At 38.1% G+C, this 23,649-nt stretch overlaps 1 protein-coding gene across 1 annotated transcript in view; it reads left to right on the top strand.

The window, feature by feature from the left end:
• The window catches only part of LOC104854687 (melanoma-associated antigen B3), a 75,737-nt gene extending 53,288 nt beyond the window's left edge, over positions 1 to 22,449 (top strand). Inside the window, exon 2 of the mRNA XM_010613274.1 lies at positions 21,433 to 22,449. Coding sequence (XP_010611576.1) covers positions 21,493 to 22,449 — 957 coding nt within the window. The 5' untranslated portion in view covers positions 21,433 to 21,492. The remainder of the gene's footprint in view (positions 1 to 21,432) is intronic.
• Positions 22,450 to 23,649: the final 1,200 nt, after the last annotated feature.

Genomic DNA, 23,649 nt, shown 5'->3' on the forward strand with positions numbered 1-23,649 from the left:
ATATATGATATATATATATGCATATATTTTAGAATTAAATGTTTGGGAATTAAAAACTAATTCTCAGTATGAATAAAAAATAAAAATAATTTCCAGTATGATAATTTTTGAATTCTCATGTGACAATTTTTTAAATTCCCATTATGATTAATATAGTAAAGACTATGAAAAAAGTAGAAAACATGTGAGAACAGATGGATAATATAAGCAGAGAGATGAGAATTATAAGAATGAATCAAAGGGACATGCTAGAAATTAAAAATATTGTGACAAAAATGAATGTTTTTGAGAGATTGTCGGTAAACTGTATATAGCCAAGGAAATAAGCAGTGAGTTGAAGATATGTCAATAGAAACTGAAACATAAGAAGAAAAAAGAATGAAAAAGAGAGATAAAATATACAAGAACTGTGGGAAAACTGCAAGAAGGGTAATGTGTATGGAATAGAAATATCAGAGGGGAAATATCCAGAAAGTAACAGAAAAGATATATGAAGAAGTAATGACTGATAATCTTCCCAAATAAAAGACAGACATCAAGCCACGGATCTACGAAGCTTAGAGCACACCAAGAAGACTATGGAAAAAATGAAAATAAACAATAAAACTACATCTAGTCATATAATATTCAAGCTGCCAAAAATCAAATACAAAGAAAAAATCTTGAAAGAAACCAGAGGATGAAAATGCTTTACCTTCAGAGGAGTAAGCATAATAATTGAGTCAAAGTTATCTTTTAAAATGAAGCAAGGAAGAATTGAAATGTTTAAATTATTGAAAGAAAAGAAAACAACTTCACCTTTTATAGCCAAGAAAAAAATCTCCAGAAGGGCAGGAAAAATAACAACTTTCAAAGGTAAATAAAAGTTGAAGGAATTTGTTATCAGGAAGCATGTCTTACAAGACTGTCAAAAGTTATTTAGGCAGAAGGAAAATGACATAGGACAAACATTTAGATCTTCATAGAGAAAAGGGTTACAGAATGAAAAAAATAACTTAAGTTTTTTGTGTTTTCTTATTCTCAATTGACCTAACAAGTAATAATTTATTAGAATAATAATAACAAAATAGTAACAAAAGTAATATTGGCTATAGCTTATTCATGAGTGAAATAAATGGTATCAATTAAAAAAGGCTGAAAGGAAGAACTAGAAAAACTCTAAGGTACTTGCACTATCAATGAAGCAATATATTGTCATGTGAAATTGGCTTGGATTAGTTATAAATACAACTGAAAATTTTAGGGCAACTGCAAAAAATTTGTAAATAAAATTGATATGCTAAGACAAGAAAGAAAGCAGAAGCATACAAAATGCACAATTAAAACCAGTAAACAGTGCCTGCCTGACAAGTACAAGATCCTCAATTTTGATCACTGGTCCAAAACAAAACAAAACACACACAAAACAAACAAACAAATAAACAAACAAAAAGCAGCGAAAACAAAATGCACTGGAAGATAAAGAAAAATTATGACAAATACAAGCTGTCACAAATATTATAATTATCAATCTATATTAGCAGTCACTTTACATACGAATGGTTTAAATCACCATTTAAAAGTCAGAGACTATAAAAGTGGATAACAAAGCCCAACTAGGTGGTTTCTACAAGAAACTCATTTTAAATTTAAAGACACAGATTTCATGTCAAGGAATAGAGAAAGATATACAATACAAATACTCCACAAAGGAAACTGGTGGGCTAGAGATGTTGCTGAGTGACAGAGCATTTGCTAGCATTCGCTAGTAAGGCCCTGGATTTGAACTGCAGCACTGCGAAAGAAAAAGAGAAAGAAAGAACTGCAACCTGTATATTAATTGTGGGCAAGACAACCGTCATAAGAAGTAATATTATTAAAGAAGTTTATTATATAATGATAATAGTGTCAAATTTCCAATGAGATATAACAATTCTTAATTGTATATATCTAAAGACAGAGCATCACGTACATGGGGGGGCTAATGGGATGTAAGAAAAACCAGGTAAATCACCATTGGAGAGTTCAACACTACTTTTTCTAGCAGTTGACAGTTCTAGCAGACAGAACATAAATGAGATAGTCAAATTGCATCAATTCATCAACAGGATCTAATTAGCATGTATGGGATAATTGATCCAACAGGAACAGAATACTCATTCTTCTCAGACTCATATGGAATGCTCACCAATACAGACACATTCTGGGTCACAAACACATCTTAACAAATTTAGAGGAATAAACATCCTTAAAATTGTGGAATTCAAATAGAAATCAATAATAGAAAGATATCTGAAAAGTTTCAAAGCATTTGAAGATTAACAACAAACTTCAAAATAAAACATGGGTCAGATAAATTTCAAGAATAAACAATTATCTTGAGGTATTAACTTATCAAATTAAGTGAAAATAAAGGTAAAATCTACCCAAATTAGTAGGATACAGAAAGAAACAGTGCTTAGTAATTATGGGGTAATTTATAGAATTGAATGCATGTATTAGAAAGGAAGAATGATCTAAATTCAATAATATGTTTCAACTTTAGAAAACTAGAAAAAGAACAAATTAAATTCAAAGAAAGTGGAATAAAAATTAATAAAAATCAGAGTAAAAATAATTGAAGTTAAGAAAGGGAAAACAATGTAAAAAATTAATGAAAAAAGGCCGTGCGTGGTGGCGCATGCCTGTAATCCCAGCACTGGGGAGGCTGAGGCAGGAAGATCGCTGCGAGTTCAAAACCAGCCTGGACTACATAGTGAATTCCAGGTCAGTCTCAACTACATAGTGAGATGCTGTCTGAAAAAAAAATTGATGAAAAAATATAGGTACTCTACTTTGAAAAAAATGGATAAAGTTGATAAACTCCTAGCCAGACTAGCCATAAAAGAAAAGGAAGAGAAGACACAGATTACCAATGCCAGAAATGAAATAAGGGCCATTATTATTGTTTCCATTAGCAGTAAAAGGATACTAAAAGAAGATTTTGAACTACTCTATGCCTACACATTTACTAATTTGCATGAAATGGACAACTTTTTGAAAGATGGCCTGTCAAAACTCATACAAGGAGAAATAGATAATATGTTAAGTAGGCTTATATCTATCAAAGAGAAGGAATCAGTAATCAAGAATTACTCAATTACAAGCTGCTGGTTCACATGTGTTTTCTATAGTGAATTCCACAAATTATCAAAAGAACAATAATACCTTTTCTCAAAGATCTGTTCTAAAATAGGCAGAGTGGATGCCACCTAATTCATTCCAAAAGGCCAGCATTACCCTATGACAACATGAGGAAGACATTGCAAAAATAAAAAATTAGTAGTCACTATGTCTCATCAAAATATTTTAAAATTCCTCAGCAAAATATTAGCAAACCAAATTAAACAATATATTGTACACTATGATCAAATGGGATTTATTACAAGTAAGTGAGGCTAGTTCAACATTTGGAAATCAATTAATATGAATAATTACATGAATTATGAATTAATCTTAATCAGTGGGCTAAAGACAAAAATACGATAATAAAATATCAATAAATGTCAAAAAAGAATTTGACAAAAGCAAATACGTATTCATGATATGGTAAAACCACTCTCAGTAAACTAGAAATAGAGAAGAAACATTAATGGACAGTGCACAGGGTTTTGTTTTTTTCTTTTTTTTAGTATAGTAATGATATCCTTGATGATACTACAGTTGTGGACACATGCCACTATGCATTTGGCAAGACCAAAGAATTATACACAAAATTATACAACACAAAAATGTTCTCTTTTCTGTACTATGAACTTTACTTAATAGCAATGTATCAATATTAGTTCATCAATTGTAACACATCAACCCAATATGCTACAGGGGAACTCTTGGGGTTAAAGGGATATATGTAAACTATTTAAGCATTCTGTTCAATATTTTGTAAATCTAAACATGCCTCTAGAAATGATACATTAATTAAAAATAAATAACGGAGAATAGTCCCCATGTTGAGAAAAAATGCATATGTCCAAAATAATTTCCAGGGCTACAAATCAGAATCAAGTAGTTGGTAGCAGATTCATCTTTCATTATAACCAGCAAAGTGGATTAACTTTTGACTTGTGGCACATTGCAGAATATGCCATGGTGTTATCCTTCTACATTCACTGTCCTTCCTATAGGAAAGGCATTTTAATAGTTTTTAAATCAAATGCCATCTCCTTATTGAAACTTTCTCTAATCACTCCAGACAGTCTAAGATAGATTCCATGCTCCCATATGTTCTTGTACCTATTTGTATTAAAGTACTTATTACTTTGTGTTGTTATTATCTGTCTTTTCCCCAGTAGCTTATATACTTTTTGGTGGTAGACGAGAATATTTTTATAATGTGTTCATATTTTTACTGACACATAGTATTAATTTCATAAATGTTTGGATGAACGTTTGAATGAATAACAAAAACTAAAGTTCATGTCATTCATATTCAGATAAACAAGAATCTTTCTACATTGATAGTCCCAATTTTTAGCATTCGGTGTGGTATTACAGCCTAAGTACGGATATGTCAGAATTTGCCAGTAATAGAGTGTTAAAAGGGAGCCCTTTTAGATCATAAATATTGAAAAGGTAAGTGTAGTTACCATATTTAAACTCCCTATGTGTGATAGTTAACCATGATATCAACTTGAATAAGAAAGGCCCAGTTTATTGGTTATTATTAGCATAGTTCTGAGTGTGTCTAAGTGATGGATCTACTGAAGAGGAGAAACCTACCCTGAGTATCAGTAGCACCAACCAATAGGCTTGTACCCTGGGTGGAATAAAAAGGGAAAGAAAAAGAAGTCTCACGTTTCGTCAGAGGAGCTCCAGCTTTCACAATTGCCCTCAGATGTCCATCTCCAGGCTTACAGTGTAGACTTTTCAGTCTTCCAGTACAGATCCTTCACCTTCCTGATATGCACCAGACTCTGTAGTGAGCTCCAGGCCTTCAACATTTGACAGTAACCTCTGGATCTCTAGCATGCAGATGGCTCTTTTGCACCCTTCCACACCTGATTCTGCAGGTAGCCATTGCAAACCAGCCTTGGAAGTTCTTATATCTTATATTAAATCTGTTCTTCTGTGAACACTGACTGATGCAAAATATATTGAAACAGTTAACATTTTGCATTTTTAAACTAAACATATGCTAAGAATCATTCAATATGTCCACCTTCTTGGGTAGACTGTCATCTTTTTGAGGGTTGAAATGATTCCATTTACACCAGTATAGCTTTAACATAAATGGCCTGACTCAGGAGAATTTACCATGTACTTACTGAAAGGATGATGGATAACTAAAAAAAGGAAGGAAGGGAGAAAGAAAGTGAGAAAGAATTTGCATTTATCAGTACTATCCAATGGAATTTTTTTGCATTGATGGACATTCTTCAGATTCATGCTGTCCAAAATAGTAGCCACATATGACTATTAAATATTTGAAGTGTATGTAGTATAAGTAAAGAACTGGATTTTAAATTTTATTTAATTTTGAATAATTTAGATTTAAATAAGTGAATGTGTCTAGAGGTGTCTATATTGAACAACTTGTATATACATATATATTTTTCTTGGTTGAGGAAATTAGGTGTATGTTTAAAATCCACTGAGTAATTATTAATATTCTTCTACGCTTAAAATTCTATCTTTGAATGCTCTGTATAACAACAAACAAAAATATGCTCCTCTTGGAAATTCAAGAAACAAAAACTGTGTGGTTAGCAGTCAGGTATTAATTGAAATCTAACCAAAACACATACCCCTGTAGACACTGCTTTCTTCTTCAATATTAATTCCAATTTATTGTTCATATATCTCTGTGGCCCACAATAGTTATTTGTATCTTGGGTACATATACAATTCCATCTAGATAAGTTTTGTTTTGCCTTCCCCCCCGTGCCTTTCCCTCTCTCTTCCTCCCCAGATCCACTTCCTATCTCCACAAAGTCTCCCTCCCTATTTTCAACTGCAGTTAAATCTATAAAGAAACTTAGTTATACATATAGAAGTGGAATGAGGGTAATCAATAATATGGAGAAATTTTACAAATAAATGAAGAAAGACTATAATATGGGACCTAAAACGTTTCTCATTATTAATACCAAGAGTCAATGTATTGTTTTAACAAATTTTCAACTAACATTTTGAGACAATCTTATGTTATATACTCTGACACAATTTAGTTAGAGTCCTGTATTTTAACAAATGCCCACAGCTTTTAAAAAGTTCATTGTCGAAATAAAGCTCAGCAGTTGAAAATGATAACCAAAATTTTTAACTTAAATTCCAGGATATCCTATGGACTTCTGATCATTACATTTAAATTTACAGAGAAAAAAAAAAAACCTTTTTATCCTCCGGGAAAACCTTAAATTCCAAGAGTTTAACACTTATTAATGAAGTGCTAGCAAGTATGGCTCCAACGTCAGCTTCTCATCAGCATCATTTTGAGGCATCTTTTGTAAACTGTAGTTATAAAGCTCCTCTTGATTCAGAGTTTGAAATGGTCCAGGAAATCTCTATTCTTTTTCAACTTCCCAAGTGATTTTTATTACCAGAGCAAGGTAGACTGCCTTGTTTTGTTTGTTTGTTTGTTTGTTTGTTGGTACTGGGGATTGAACTCAGGTCCTCGCGCTTGCCAGGCAGGCAGTGGAACCACTGAGCTAAATCCCCAGCCCTGCATTGTTTTTTAAGGACTCAAAAATCCTGCTAACCATTGCTTTCCCTGTGCTGATGTTAAGGGACTGGAAAGAACACAAGAACCCAGTACTTGTCCATATCCTTATTTTTTTGCCCATCTCTAGTGTTCTCATTTCTTATCCTCGTTCCTCCAATAAACACACACACACACACACACACACACACACACATTCACACACACGTTTTCCCTACATCATTTGTACGACACTGTTTAAGAATGATTCTGTGAAATGGAACTCCTTTAATTTCGACACCTATTTACTAATTTATATTTTAATATTTCTTATATCTTTTGTTGATAATTTGATAATGTGCTGGATTTTAGATAGTGACTTTATTACTGAAAAAATTACTTTGTTTATTTTTACTCTGTACTCCGTTTTGCTTTCCATATAACTAACATATGCTATCTTCAACCAGGAATTGAAAGCCAGGGAAGCCTTAGTTTTTACCAATTTAGCTTTGGTAAATAGTTTTATATAATCCAGAATTTAGGGTCTTGTCTTTCTGGATCACAAGTGCTTGATCTAGACCTCTAGCTTTTACTTAAAAATGTAACATCAGAGCCAACTCAGAGAGTGAATACATAATTTATGTAGGTTACCTGAGCATGGAATTTTTAATAGATATTAATGTTTGGCGGGAAGTTGCATTCCATATTAGATGTTCTCTGTCAATCACTGACAAAACCTGATATTCCAATTCTTCTGGTGGATTTTGTTTCCTTCATTCTTGTTCTTTAAATGTACTATGCATTTTTTGCTACTTTCTCCCTGGGAGTCTTAAATGAGAAAAATTATCAACAGAGTAAGCAAAGCTGTGAGGTAACCAAAGCAATATATAGTCACTGGATGAAGAAAAGCTGAGAGAAAAATAATTTAAAGAGTAGCATTATTTTCGTGGAATTGAATTTCTTTACCTATCTACAAAACAAAAAGGACTAACTAGGTGATGGGATTCTGTAATTTTCTACTACGTGGTTATTGCATGCCCAGCTGAGTTTGTTTTCAAAGTTTTCCACCATTGCTTAATAACAAACAAAAAAGTTGACAATACTGATATCTCTGAAAGGTGGGGGTTTACTGCTGTTGTTTTTTTTGTTTTGTTTTGTTTTGTTTTGCTTTGTGCTTTTCCTATTTTCTTACCTCTCTTCAATGATTATTTTAAACAATGAACATTAAGACTTCTACAAAGGACTTTACTGTGAAATGGAAAAACCTGTTAGAAGACATATAACAAGTATTCTGTAAAACAAAATTTCAACTTGAAAAACTGAAATAGGTTTCCACGTTGACTGATATGTTTGATTTTGTTCTTCATTTGTTGTTCTATAATGAAAGACAAGTATGTGGTTGCATATACTTATAAAACTTGAAGATTTTTCCCCAAATCATTTGTTACTATGTAGGCGTCTTTTGAACTCAAGAGACTTTAGTGAAGTCCCAAACTCCAAACTCTGTTTCAAATCTCTTGTTAAATAGTTTTATAACCTTTTAAAAACTGTACATATACTTTTAAACATTATAGATGGAAATAGTAAAATACCAAGAGCCAATTGAAGCACCATTGGCAAAATATATTCCAGAGGTAAAGATTTCAGAAACGGTTATATTTAATATGATTATTAATTAGCTAGGCCTTTTCTAAAATAATATATTAATGGGATTCCTGAGTTTGATTGTACTGGGAAATGAAGACACTGATGAATATTAAAATTACCCCCAAAATGCAAAAAATATAACTCTAACACCATATGCTGTTTTTCAGTGTCAGCTATTTTCCTTGTATTTAACAATGTTTTGAAATGCAATGTTTAAGGGTGTAACTTTACTAGATCAATATACTTATACATTAAGTTCAAAACACAAGATAAATTTTTGATTTGTGCTCATTTCATCTAGAAAATTTCTTCAGGTTTTATAGGTGTGTAAATTGTTAAGAGATATGGCCATGTTTTCCCTTGTATCCCTCTAGATTCCTACAGTCATCTCTGGATCACTCCTCCAAGTCTCTATTTCCCTACTCTGCCTTTTTCTTTTCAAGATAGCTCTATTGTGTATGACTTCTGCAGAAACATGGGGTACCCCCGTTTCTGATCTCTTCCATTCTTAGAGTAGAAGAAAGAATATCATTCACCTTAGTCTCAACATCCAGAGGAGCCCAGAAGTAAGCCTTTTGCAAGTAGCAGTACTTTGTACCACTTGCATCAACTGCAAGAACTTGTGTACTTTATACACCATCGCATTCCCTTACTACTCCTTCTGTGCAAAGCCAGCTCATAAGATATAATTTCTCCCATGTGGTTTCTAAATGTTTTAGGCCACTGAGGATAAACACTTGCCCTAAATCCACACCATTTTTGATCACGTCCCCTACAGTTTGGCCGGCTCTAGCCAATTTTCCCTCTTGGAGGCTTGGGAGCTGAGAAAATATGCGTCCACTTTTCTTTCGGTAGCATTAGTACAGCATTGCTCTTTGCGAATCTAGGGTGACATATACTTAATATAACCCATTGTGACTTTCAGTGATCAGCCATCTTAAGCAATTCCACATGACACATTATGATGTCTTTGTACTTTACATATTATCTCTATAGACACTAAAGCTGATATTTTGTTTAGAAAATGTCTCTGGCCTGTATTCTTGCCCCTCAAAAGATCACTAACCTTTCTGATAACATTCAGAAAAGTATAAGCAGAGAATATTTGAAGAATTCCCACACAGTACTCTGTGGTGGTCTGAGATGCAGTGTGGATAAAAGTGGCAGAGAGCCATACTTTATTTGGTCTAATAGATTTTAGAAAACTTGTCACACTATTATTCATTTTGGAGTTTTCTACTGCATAGCGAGAGTTCTGAGAAGCGTTCTGAAAAGAAAAAGAGATACAATAACTTACTCAAATTTGCTTACACCAGCTTATTCGAAAATGAGTTCAGTGTGTGCGTGTGTGTGTGTGTGTGTGTGTGTGTGTGTTTGCAGCACTGCTTAAGTATATTTGATTATCTATAACAAGGTCTCACATAGTATTCATTGGTGCCACTCCTTCCTCCACTGCCTTCCAATTCCTGGTTTTCAGCTTTAAAAATCTATGGTGTTGGATGACATAAGTCACACATTTATTGCTATTTATCAGAGTTAAGAATAAGAGATTTGGTATTTAGTAAAGCCAATTGGAAATCTTTGGATTTTTTTTTAATTCTTGTTATCCACATAGGATAGCACAGTATTGGAATAAGCATTTTCTTGGAAATTTAAAAGAACTGCACATGCAAACAGCTAGCATCACAAAGAAATGAAAAATAAGGAAGGCATGGGGTGCTCAGTTCTTGATTTGCCTCATTCCGTTTCATGTTTCTCTTTGTAAATGAACAGATATGCACTGGGTTGGTTTGTCTTATAAAAGAATGTATAATAAATTAAATTGTAACAATTTAGAACTCTTGTTAAGTGCTTCTGGTATTTGTCAAATATTAATCACACATCTGCTCTCTGGAAAACTTGTTAGTATCAGGGCTGGGAAGAAAAAGTAAGTCACACTACTGTCTATAGAAATTTAATAATTAACGGTAGCTACTATATCTTTTTAAAAATGATAAAATTTTCTCTCGGATCTATAGGACAAGGAAGAAAGGAACGACAAAGTAGAGAATATACATGCTCCGAGAAAAGGGTGACACTTTGTGAAACTCCAAGTTGCTCATTTATAGGAGGCATGGGCTAAGTGATGATGTAGGAGGGGTAAGCAGGGGCCAGGCCCTTAGATGGAGTCTGTACATGTGAAAGACTAAACCTGGAGCCGAAAATTGCTCCTACATTTGGTAAGCGGGTAAAGGGTAAAAGAAAATCTCTACTTCAGGCTTTGCTCTTAGGAAGCAGCCCTGATTCTGCAGATGATAGAGACCTCTGTGTGTGGGGGGGGGTTTGAACACAGGACCTTTGCACTGAGCTTTTTTGTCCCCACACCATTTTTTAAAAATCTTTTCCCACATTTTTTACTATACAGGTTAATTAGTTTAATTTTGGCAGATTTGTACATACAAATCTTTTAATTATTCCCCCATGACCTACTTGATCCAACCTTGCCCATGTTTATTATTTGGGGTGGTTTTAATATGCAAATGTAATATGATGATATTCACACACACACCCCCATTATCTGACCTCATACCCACTCTACATCCCCCTTATTCCTGTCCTCAGGTCTAATAATAGTCTCCCTTCTATTTTCCTATCGTTAGATTCCTCATACTGGGAAAAACATCTGACATTTGTCTTTCTGAGTCTGGCTTATTTCAGTCAACTTTATTTTGAGAGGAGGTCTTACTAAATCAACAAGTTAGCAAGGCCAGGCTGAACTTTCAGTCCTCCTGCATCAGCTTTCTAGCGTGCTGAGATCTCAGGCAGGCACGCACCGCCACATCCACCTCAGGCCCCTTAAAGTCATACTGATGGCAGTGAGTTAAGGGATGAGGGGACCTCTAACCAAAAGTGGGTCTGTGTTCAGCAGGGTCCTGCCCTGGGACCCAGCCAGGGGAGAAAAATGAGGAGGAAGCTGACTTCATCTCCAGGGACTAAAGGAGTTGAAGCCTATACCTCAGAGACACATCTTCTGTTCTTAGTAGGAGGCACATGGCAGAGTCTGCGAGCTGAGAGAACCTCATTTGCAGACATGGTGTTAAGAAGAGGGGGTTCTTGGCCTAGCATCATACACCTAATTAAACCAAGGTACTCAAGGATTAAGAACAGGGAGGATGTGACACAGAGTAATGATGAGGGAACCCCTTCCAGAAAGAAGAGGAGCGCATAAGAGAACCACCCACTATTACTGAGTTCTGGACATGCTGGCTATAGGGGCAGTAAGGTTCCTAGAATGTTTTGAGTCCTATAAAGCTCAGGGAAGGGTTGTTAAGAGGTTCATCTTCCCCCTCACTTTTTATTTTTTTTTTCATTGTTGTTTCAGAGGCTGAACAAAGGGCTTTTACACTGAGCTATGTATCCTGTATATTATAACTTGTTTTGAAACATTCTCACTAAATCATTAAATTTCTCAGGTTGCACTCTAGTTTACAATCTTCTTGCCTCACCCTCACTTCCGAGTTTCAGTTTTAAGGGAGGTACATCCTTAAACTAAAGGTGTAGGCCAGCCATCACTGAACAGAAAGGTGTGTGGTGGCAAGCCTTATGAGGAGCCAGAGTAAGGGGCCCTCGGAAGGACTAGGGATCCCAATGAGCCCAAGACAGAAAGAACACCCAGACTTCTTAGCACTGTCTTCTGCTGTCAAAGCAGTGGGCTACAGCTGCACTTCAGTTCCTTCTCAGAGTCCCAAGCAGCTTTGAATGTTAATTTCTGAATAGCAACAGGGAGTCGCCCTGGCACTGCCAGAAGCTGCCATGGGAAACTGGAAAACTGAAAACAACTAAGAAAGCAGAAGACAGAGGCCCTCACTGTCGGTACCTGCTTGTCGCCCTAGTTAAACTGTAAGGCTGAGTGTAAGAACAATCCTAAAGGTAGACATCTGTGGGATTATAGGGGACAGAACGACTAAAACAGATATCCTGTGGGTTCCTACAAATATCCCCTGGGAAAATCCTGTAGAAAATCCTTGGTTAAAGTCAAGGTGGTCTATCCATTCTGTGGGTGCTCACAGTGTCTCATTTTCCCAGATCCAGGTAACCCAATCTCTATTGATCATATCCATAGTTCCACCTGCTCTCCCTGACTATAGCCATCATACCTCGGGGCAGAAGAGTAAGCTCTATGCTCCCAAGAAAGGGCATCAGGCTCAAGGTGAGATGCAGGGTCCCAAAGATGCTCAGGCCACTTCATTACAGGAAAGAGAATCCTTGTTCTGCTCCTCTGCTGGCTCTGCAGAAGATACGCTGAGTTTCTCTGCTGCTGGTCTTCCCTAGAGGTTACCAGGAACTCTACCCAGCACCACCCTTGCAGGAGCTGCTTCACATAAAAGGTCTGGTAAAGGGAGCAAGAGTAGAGGGGCAGAAAGGATGACTTCCCCTATGGGCTTGCCTTCCACTGAAATCCTACAATAAAACCTCCTGATGATGAAGGCAGAAATATTGATGCAATATCTGATATACAAGTATAAAATAAAAGAGCGCATTATACAGAGAGAGATGCTGAGGCTTGTCCACAAAATGTTCCAAGAGCACTTTCCTGAGATCCTCAAGATGACCTCTAAGCATGTGGAGCTGGTCTTTGGGCTTAAGGTGAAGGAACTCAAGCCAGGTGGCAGTTCCTACATCCTTCTCAACCTGTTAGACCTCACCAGTGATATGAGCCTGCGTAGTAAACGCCTAACAACTGGGATTTTATCACTCTTGAGTATGATCTTCCTATACAACTATTGTGCTTCTCAGGAGGATATCTAGGAATTCCTGACCATATTAGGCTTATATAATGGGAACAGCACTTCTTCTTTGCGGATTTGAAGAAATGAATCACTGGCAATCTGGTGCAGGAAAGGTATGTCAAATATTGTCAGATGTTTGACAATGTCCCTCTACGTTATGAATTCCGATGGGGTCCAATAGCTCACCCTGAAACCCTCTAGATGAAAGTACTGGAGCATTTGGCCACGGTTACTTGCTCAGCCATCACTGACTTTCCTTCCCATTATGAAGAGGCTTTGAGAGATAAGGAAGAGAGAACCCAAGTCAAAGTTGTAGCAAGGCATTTCCCTACTGCTCAAGCCAGTCCAAGTTTCAGGTTCAACTCCATAGACTCCACCCACAGCGAGATGTGAGACTGATTCGTCACTTTGTGATTGAAAAGTCCTGTTAATCTTTACTCTTGTTGTTTATGAGTGATTTGTTCAACAATTTGTTTTCTTGTATCTCTCAACTGGGTTTCTTTTTACCAGAATGTTTACTTACATTCAGAATGTAATTTTATGAATGTAGTGGTACACTCATTTATTGCTCTCTATCAGGTTTTGTGATGCATTATTTGATTGTCGTCAAATACAAATTGAAATTCCTCAATTCCTGAAATCACGAAATCATTTTGTTAACCTACACCAAGATAGCACGGCATTGGAACAGGGATGTCCCTGTAAATGAGAAGACCCACAGTAAAATCGCTGGGAGAGACTGAGAGCGACAAGAAAATAAAAGTTGCTCAATTTTTGATTTACTGTTTCATTTAGTTTTTCCTTCCATACATTTTAATGATACTTACCTGGATTTGCTTATGTTATTAAAAATGTATGAAAAATCAACTCAACTGAACTAAACTTTTTATTAATTGCTTATATTTTAACCCAAATATTAAAAGGACATCTTCTCTAGGTAAATATTTATGCTTCGTATCTGGGCTTCTTACTTAAAAGAGACTCGGCTCTTGTCCAAGCAATAGTGGATTCTGGGACAGGACAAGATATCATTAGAGAAAAGAGTAAGATTTTGCTTCTTAAAACTGTGAGACAGAAAATATGGCTTGGTTTTCATTATTAGGTAGGACTTTTTGCAAATGTTTTCTGCTTTTCCTTTTATTTCTTATTGTCCTTGAAACTGCAGATTCTGTCATTCATTCTGATATAAAAATAAACCAATCTGAATAACTGGATGGTAATGTCCTGGTCAAAATCATCATAGTAAATATTCCACACCCATACAAGAAAGGTAGTCGCACAGATGATTTCTTTAGATTACATATTATCCTGCAGTCCTGCAAACCAGTGCTTATCAAACACACTGCTCACTAGAGGGCGAGAGGTACATACTGTTTGTGAATGTGCTCAGATTCACAGGACAGTCAGCTGGCAGGGGCATGACCAGACCCACGGTATATCACTCCTCCTATGCTGAGACTCACACTGCGTCGTATCTCATTTCAGTTTTCTTTCAGGGCCCCCAACTGTGTCTCAGTTGGAAAAATATGACCTTGTGTCCAATGTACTGAATTTCATTAAAAAAATTGAACAGTAAGAATACCACAATAATTGAGAGATTTAAATACTGAAGGGAAAGAGACAATATGCAATGATAGTATGGTTATTTTTTGAAGTGTTATCAAAAGATCAAGTGCTTCCAGCTTCATCCCATTGGGCTGCCTAGGGAGTAACTCAGAACTAAAGTACTTACGTTACATAAGGATTGAGGTTTGTTCACCAGCACAGGAAGGAAGGAAGAAAAGAAAGAAAGAAAATTATCCTAAATATCCACCTTCCTGAAAAATGTAAATCTATCAGGACAGTTTATATAAATTTAAATCTGGCTGATAAAACAAGCAATATTTCACCTTGTATTTTCTCTGGTTACTCACATATCCCAAGTCCTCTAATCTTGTCTATAGCTGCCCCACCTTACACCATTTCCAGTGAAGGCAGCAATTTTCTGCAAAGTCTGCAGAGGGGACAAAAGTCTACAGGTTGCATGCATAGGCATTTCCTTGAAAGATTCTATTGCCATTGACAGAGCCAGGATAAGAGCTGTGCACCTCAGCAACAACACAGGAGGACTGAAAGACCAACTCCCCAGAATATGGGTGGTTTCCCAAGGGGATGAGCTCAGTCCACTCTCAGACACAAAAGTCCCAGGGAAAGCTGCCACTTTCAGCACCCTCTCATGTACTCTACTATTTCTCGGAGATATAAGGGACCTAAGGGCAGCACCCTCATATCAGAAGAGAAAAGAGCCTCATCAACTGATAGGAATAAACATAATAAAGCTGAGTGAGAATGATGTGGGATCCAGCTGGAATAGAGATTTCCAAAAAGTCCTATCTTAAACCTAAAGTAAACTGAGAACAGAGGTGTATGTACCCCCACCTCAGCAGCCCTGGGAGGCCCCATGAAGAGCTTTCAAAGAGAGGTTTCTCCTCATCTGATGACTAGGGTACTCTCTGACATATGAACTCCTTGGACTAATTTGGGAGTCTCTTTCAGCATTAGTAGAAGACATTATCTCCAACCATAGTCAACATGATGGCATCAAGTGACAATGAGAGGACACTATGCAGGCAAAAGAGAGGCACAGGAAAACCCTCCCTGTCGTCAGACACGAGAGACCTGGGCATGGTGACATGGTGAATCATATTTCTTTCCTTCTAGGTCATTTCAGGGCAATGAGGACACATGATGAAGTAGGCAGCCTTGGTCAGCAGAGGGACAATTTCCAAGTGGGGTCAAAAAACAAGGTGTGGCCCCTGAAGACGTAGTGGAATACAAACCAATGAGAATAGAGGAAACTCGATCCCACCATTACCATGAGCCAAGGGAGAGCTCAAGCAGTTTGCTCACAAATGGCAATTTTCACCTCTTCTGACAGCATACCAGGAAGTTATGAACTTTAGAATGATGACATAAGCCTCCTAGGTCAAGATGGGGAAGGTTTCCAAGTTGTGCCAGGAGTCAGATGAACAGCACTGAAGAGCATGGGCCACACGCTCCACGTTCCTGAGAGCTCCTCAGAATTCTTCTTATTGCCACTCCTCAAAGACTCCAGGTGGAGCATCGGTCAGAGATTCCTTTCAGTTTCCACTCTGGACTAACAGGGAAGTGAGAGTACTTATTTGAGGGAAGGGTGTCAAGATGGCAACTGCTAGAGGAATGTTGGCGCCGTTCAGGAGTTAGATCTGGGACATTACCTAGATAATCTGCATAGAAATACTCAGCATAAAGCCCCAATCTCCCTGCCACAAGATTCATTCTTGTGAGACCATTGGCAGGTGTGCCACCAGAAAATTCCACTATTAATTGCTGATGGTTAGGTCAAAGGTAAGCAACAGCCTCATTAAGAGGAGATACATTCAGGCCAAAAGGAGAGGAGGCAAACAATCTACCACGATTCAAACCAGAGAACCTGGGTTGATAATACATGACCTATGTACCCTTCAATAGAGAAGGCAATCAGCTTTGTTCCCTGTCTTTAAATTTTATTTTATTTTATAAAATAGGGATAGAACTCAGGACCTTGCACTTGCGAGGTAGGCAGTAGAACCGCTGAGCTAAATCCCAGGAGCTGCTCCCTGCCCTTTGATATCAGCACTGGAGAGCTTAGGGCAGAGCTGTCCTGAGAGGTTCTGCCTGTGTTCTTCATATCGATTTCAAGGAGGTAAATTTGTTGTTCTGAAAGTGCAGACACTAGAACCAAAGGGATCTTATACGGGCCATTGCTGTGCCAAGTACTTTGTACTTATTACACACCTTCCTCCAGTCCTACAGAACCGGAAGTGCCACAACCAGCATGTGAAGGTGGATTCCAAGGCTCATAGAATGTGCAGTTCACACAGCTGGTAGTGACAGGGCTGGATCTAGACCCTGGGTTTGCCTTAGTCTAAAACTCATCCTATTTCAACCATCCCAACCTGGGAAAGTGAGCCTGACCTAGTGTCTCCTAATTTACATTATTCTCATTTTTGAAAATGCATCCTAAGCAGTGAAAAACAACTGTGGTTAATTTACTGAACTGTAATGCTCAGCCAGAACAATAACATCACCAAAATAAATGCGACATTTGAATAATGAAAAGGAAAGTCATAGTTGGTGGAAAGAGGATCACATATTCAATTTGATGTTAGCCTCAAAAGATCGGTGCCTTAAAAAGTCATCAAACAGGCCGGGGATTTAGCTCAGCAGTTCAGTGGCCTGCCTTGCAAGCACAAGGACCCGAGTTCAATCCCCAGTCCCCCCCACAAAAAAAAGTCATCAAACAGGCCGGGGATTTAGCTCAGCAGTTCAGTGGCCTGCCTTGCAAGCACAAGGACCCGAGTTCAATCCCCAGTCCCCCCCACAAAAAAAAGTCATCAAACAGGCCGGGGATTTAGCTCAGCAGTTCAGTGGCCTGCCTTGCAAGCACAAGGACCCGAGTTCAATCCCCAGTCCCCCCCACAAAAAAAAGTCATCAAACAGGCCGGGGATTTAGCTCAGCAGTTCAGTGGCCTGCCTTGCAAGCACAAGGACCCGAGTTCAATCCCCAGTCCCCCCCACAAAAAAAAGTCATCAAACAGCCACTTACTCATCTATAAAACAGTGAATATAGGGAGAAAGAAGGAACATGAGGCCCTGCATCATGCTGGGGAAGACAAGAGAACTCAATATTGTTTTCCTATTACATCTCATTCTCTGATGTAGGCCCCCAGCCTTGTGCTATGCATTTCCCAGTTGCCTATCACTTTTAGGTTAGGGACCCATTCTTTTCAAGGTTAGCAGAGGGAAATTGCTCAGAAGTTTACGTGGATGTGCCATTTCCCAGGAAGTCTTTAATCCAAGTGGCAAGAGCCTACAAAAGTCGATCTTCCTAAATCTAGTGAGGTCTGTAGAATAATCTGCATTTGATTTCAAAGACATCAACACTCTACATAGAAAGAGGGCCGAGTTGGAGCTGCAAGTAACCAACTGAATCCCTTTTTAAAAGTCTTATTCTACCTGACTAAATGGAAGATTTACTTGTTTGTTTGCTTGCGTTTGGTATATTTAACATGTGTCCTATTGAATAATGCCTATTTAATAATGTTGAGTACATGTGTGTATGAATAATGTTGAGTACATGTGTGTATAAATATCAGATTGCACATTTAATTCTGTTTTCCATACGTGGTTGTAATTATTCTGTTACTTGGGTCAACATGTTGGTAATTGTTGGATATCCTTTGTTATTGACAACAATAAAATATGCCAGGAGTAAGGCGTTTATTAAGTAAATTAATGGTACATCATATTTTGGTACACACATACATTATAAAAGTATTACTAAAGGTTAGGCCTTTAACCTATCTACCCTTTTACATAGCTACACATTTTTGCTGAAAGAATGCTGTTGTGGCTTGTATCTAGATGTCCTCCCAAAGCCTTTTGTGATCATAGGTGGGGCTTTTAGGAGGTGGCTGGATCATGGGTGTGTGATACTGGGATTATGGATGTATGATAACTAAACTGGTTTAGCATAGATCTGGGTGTGGATAACGGAAGCCCTACCTTTGGTGTGGGTGGCACCACCAAAAAGGCTTGTAATCTGGATGGGATATGAGGGAAGGGAGAATTGCTGCTTCTCTTCGAGGTTTGCTACTTGGGGCCTTTGACTTGCCACACCATGGGCTCTTTCTCCTCTGCAATGCCCCTCTGTCATGCCACCTTGCCTTGGAAACAGCCAACTATGGGCTGAAATCTGTACAAACTGTGAAGCAAAATAAACCTCTCCTCTTTTAACTTGTGGGAATCAGGGATTTGGTATCAGCAATGAGAACAGTAACTAAGACAAGTGCCTAACTCTTAACAAATTTCCAGGATAAGAATCAATATCATTAACTACAGCCCTCATGCTGTATATCAGAATTCTCTATGTAGCCATTCTTTATAACTACAACTTTGTGGCCTCCCACCTTTATCTACATATCTCCCATGCCCTCTTTTTTAATTATTCTTCCATTGTCCCTTTCAATGCATTCAAATTGGTTCACTTAGCATAACTTCCTCCACATTTATCCATGCTGTCACAAATGGCAGAATTTTCCTTTTTAATAGAAACAAATATTCATTTTATGCATATACCACAAATTCTTTATTCATTCATCCACTGATAGATACTGCTACTTTTATTGTCTTGGTATATGCAAATATTCCTGAAATGAATGTGGGAGGACAGATTTCTCTATGGTGGGCTAATTTCATTACCTTTCCATGTACACACAGAAGAGGAACCGCTGGCCTAAATGGTCATTTATTTTATTGTTTTTGATTAACCTGCAGCGTATTATACTGATTTACATTCCTATCAATAGTGTATAAAAGTTCCCCTTACATGTTCCTCATCATGCACTGTTTCTTCACTTTGCTTTTGTTGTGGTCAAACAAATGTGAAGTGATATTGCTATATGGACTAGATTTTAATTTCTGTGGTGGTTAGTAATATTGATCATTTCTTCATACACTTCATGGCCATTTTTATTTCTTATGCAGAGAAAATTATTATGACTGGTGATTTTTCTTATAAATATGAATGAACTATGCACTAAAATTATTGAAATCAGAACTTAAAAGATGACAAAAGTTTGTTGACACATTTCATTCTTCTCTTTCTTCATGCGCTTGGACTTTTCAAGAAATTAATTCCTAATTTATCATACCTCATAATTTTTTGTTTACTCCCCAATAATTATGTGAAAGTATTCATGTATCTACTGAACAAATAGTCTTCCTCCCCAAAACAGAAACATTTAACTTCTTTCCATTGAATTTTAGAATCAAAGACATTGACTTACACTTAGCAATAAACAACAACTGAAAAGAAGGCATGCAGGAGGGGGGAGGTTGGAGTTGGAGCATGCAAATGTCCAGAGACCAAGTAGTATGGAATCTATGGAATCATGGGAAACTGTGAGTCCCTCAGTGGAAGACAATTCCTAGGATTGGCATTAAGGCTACGTCCCAAACTTTGTACTCATGATTTCATTCTCTATTCACACCTTGGAATAACCTTGGAGGCCCAGGTAAAGCTTTCAAGCTGAATTCTACCTGGAAAACCTGAGGGGAAACAGAGCTTTTAAGTAAAAAAGTTGCACAGATTCAGCAGCTAAAGACATAGGCCCTAACTGGAATCAAAATGAAGGCATTGAATGCTCATGAGAGGATCATTCCTCAAAGTAGGTGACAAAACGCAAAGCAAGGTTCTGCCACTCCTTTCTGAGTCTCAAGTCAAGTGTATTTATAAGGGGGCAGCTATCTTCCTTGTGTGGGGCCCTGTTTTGAGGCTGGAGGATTCATGTTAATGGACAGAGATGTTAAAATCTCACAGGAAGTCAAAGTTAGAGACTTGAGTGAAGACAAAGGGAAGTACCAACTCCAAAAATGGGGTTCCTATATATTACTCTCCTGGTCTCAGCCTTGTGAATTGCTAAAAATAAAACCAAAAAAACAACAACAACAACAAAAAAACTATCAGTCTGTGTTGTCTTCTCTTCACATGGAAAGCCATAGGGTGATTGACCTAACTGTATACCCCAAATCTGCAGAAATAGGAGATCCAGACCCCTACAGGTGTCAAGATAGTGACCCTAAATAAGGACTGGTAAACCAACTCCTCCATCAAAGATGGGAGCAGGATCAGAGTACTGTTCACCACTTCTACCGCTGAGGAGTCTGGGAATGGTGCTAAGGGGTATGAGAACACCTTAGATTTGATTGCATTAGTTTGCTGAGTAACCTTGTCTGAGGGGAGAGATAGCAGATCAGCATGGAAAGATGTCCTAGGTCCTACCTAGAGCCAAAGGTGGGACCTTGAATGAGGACTGGGGACTTCAACATACCTAGCAAGAATCCACAGAGCTCTGAGAACCGAGCAGGACTGGCAAGGAGGGTAGACTGAAGTGCCCTTTCACTTGATCTAAGGACATTTCAGGGAATGGAGGATATTAGGCATTGTGTCTAACTTACTAAAGCACAAGAGAGGAGGCACAAGCTCTGCTCTCAGTTAATTTCACACTGATAAATGTGATCTGAGAACACTCTCTACCCCAGAGTACACGAGGATCCCCAAGAATTAGAACTGCCACCTTCAATCTCACCATCAGTACACACAGGAGGACTGGCAAGCTAAAGCCTAAGGTATAATTTAATTATTTCCCCTGGGTTCTCAGAGGACAGGCAGATCTGAAGAGGAGACCTGTAGGTTCCTACAGCAGTGGTCACAGGGAATTCTGCAAAGAAGTCTTCTTAAATTTAAGGAGGACTATTTATGCCAGAACTCCTTATGCACTCTCATTTTCTCTCTTCTAGGTGCCTGCAACACATGCCATTCTGTACAGATACCTGCCTATTTCTCAGACCACAGTCATCATGCCACGGAGTAAAAGAAATAAGCTACGTACTCCTGAGAAAGCTTGCCTTGTCCAAAGGGCGGTCCAGAGACTCCCGGAAGCTCAGCCTACTGCAACCAAGAAGAAAATACTGCCCTCATCTTCTGCTCCTTTGGGAATTATCAGCCACACAAAGTCCACTCATCAGTCACAAAGTCCTCCCAAGAGGTCACAGAGAGCAGTTTCCACCACTATGTCTACAGATATTTCAACCCCAAGATCAGATGAAGGAGCCACTTGCAAAAGTAAGAAAAAACAGCATTCTTCCCATTCTCCAACGTCTGTCATACAGTCTCCCAGAGATGTTATAACCAAGACGGCTAGTACATTGGTGAACTTCATCATGCACATGTACAAGATGAAAAAGCCCATTAGCAAAAAAGATATGTTGAAGATTATTGATAAAAAGCACAAGAATCGCTTCCTGGAGATCCTTAGAAAAGCTTCTTTCAACATAGAGGTGGTATTTGGCATGGACTTAAAAGAAATCGATTCTATCAGTCACTCTTATACCCTTGTAGACAAAATGAATCTCCCCTACAACGGGATGCTGAGTCGTGGCAGGGGATTTCCCAAGACCGGTATCCTGATGAACCTTCTTGGAGTGATCTTCATGAAGGGCAACTCTGCCCCTGAAGAAAAGATCTGGGAATTTCTGAATAAGATGAAAATATATGATGGACAGAGACATTTCCTTTTTGGGGAGCCCAGGAAACTCATTACACGAGATCTAGTCCAGCTGAAATATCTGGAGTACCGCCAGATACCTGACAGTGATCCTCCCCAGTATGAATTCCTGTGGGGTCCCAGAGCCTATGCCGAGACCAGCAAGATGAAAGTTGTGGAGTTTTGGGCCAAGATCAATGATACCATCCCCAGCGTCTTCCAGTCCAGGTACAAAGAGGCTTTGAGAGAGGAAGGAGAGCTGAAGACATAGTTTCTCTCAGTGATAGCACTAATGCCACAGACAGGGAATGTTCTATTCCCATGGCAACAGCTCCTCCCATACTTAGTAACTTGGGGAAGATTCTTCTCTAAGCAGTTAAAGAGAGAAGTTATTGTTCCCAGTAGTGGGGGGTGGCAGGGACTGGAGGGAACACAGTGTTTCATATCTTTGTACTTCTACTTTATATGGGCAGTTCAGATATTTATCTGTGTAATTTATTATATTTCAAAGGTTCCTATTATTTAGCATTATAATCTAAGTTTGTGGATACTCTTGGTCACATTGCTTTAACAGGTTAAGAGGAAGAAGGGGTTTTGTTCCTTTGTTGTGTAAAAGAAATGTTGAAAATTTCACTTTTACTGATCTGTTACATAATTACATGAAATTAGAATAAGCATTTTATCATAAAACACATAGAACACAGAAATAGAAAAAGTTTGAGCTGGTCAGCATTTGACTTCCTCTTCTATTTTCTCTGTATTTTATATAGTTAAAAACTGCATAACTGTGGCTCATTCTGAAATCGGGACTCCATCATAATTCATTAGACACCCATATTTATGAATTTATTTATACCCTAAATATCAATTATGCATCTTCTCCTAGCAAGCCCATGCCAGTACCACCAGAGAGAAGAAAAAGCTCAGTAACCGACCATAGAATTATAATGTTCATAAAGAGCTGTCATACAAGAAAAATGGTGATACACAGTGTAAGGCTGAAATGCAAATGAAAAGCAGAGATGAAAAAGAGCGGAGGTTTGAGATAAGAGAAGTCAAGTGTAAATTAGCTGATCCATTGGTAGGGAGTCAAGAAACTGCAAGTTCCTCAATGGGAGGTAAGCTAAGTGAGGCTGCATGTAAGGCGGTTGTGACTGTAAAGGTGGGAGCAAGCACCAGGTGACAAGATTGTGCATCTCAGAAAAGAGTCACTAGCATTCAATGGCAGAAATGCTCTTAGCAGTGCATATGGTAGCATATAGAACCCAAAGGGGTTCTCCCCCTGGAGCAGGGATAAAAAGTGCCCTGTGCACCTGTCCCAGCACTTTCGATCATAGGGCAGAAACTGGGAGTTGTATGGACATAATCTGCACTTGGTTTCTGTGTACAAACAGAGATAACCTCAAGGGATGGGGTATTAACCAAAGACCCTGTGCTGCACAAGTTGCCCTGACATGGAATTCTGTGCCTG

Source organism: Fukomys damarensis, unplaced genomic scaffold (genome assembly GCF_012274545.1).
Source record: "Fukomys damarensis isolate Sample0158 unplaced genomic scaffold, DMR_v1.0_HiC HiC_scaffold_39, whole genome shotgun sequence".
Taxonomy (NCBI): Eukaryota; Metazoa; Chordata; class Mammalia; order Rodentia; family Bathyergidae; genus Fukomys; species Fukomys damarensis.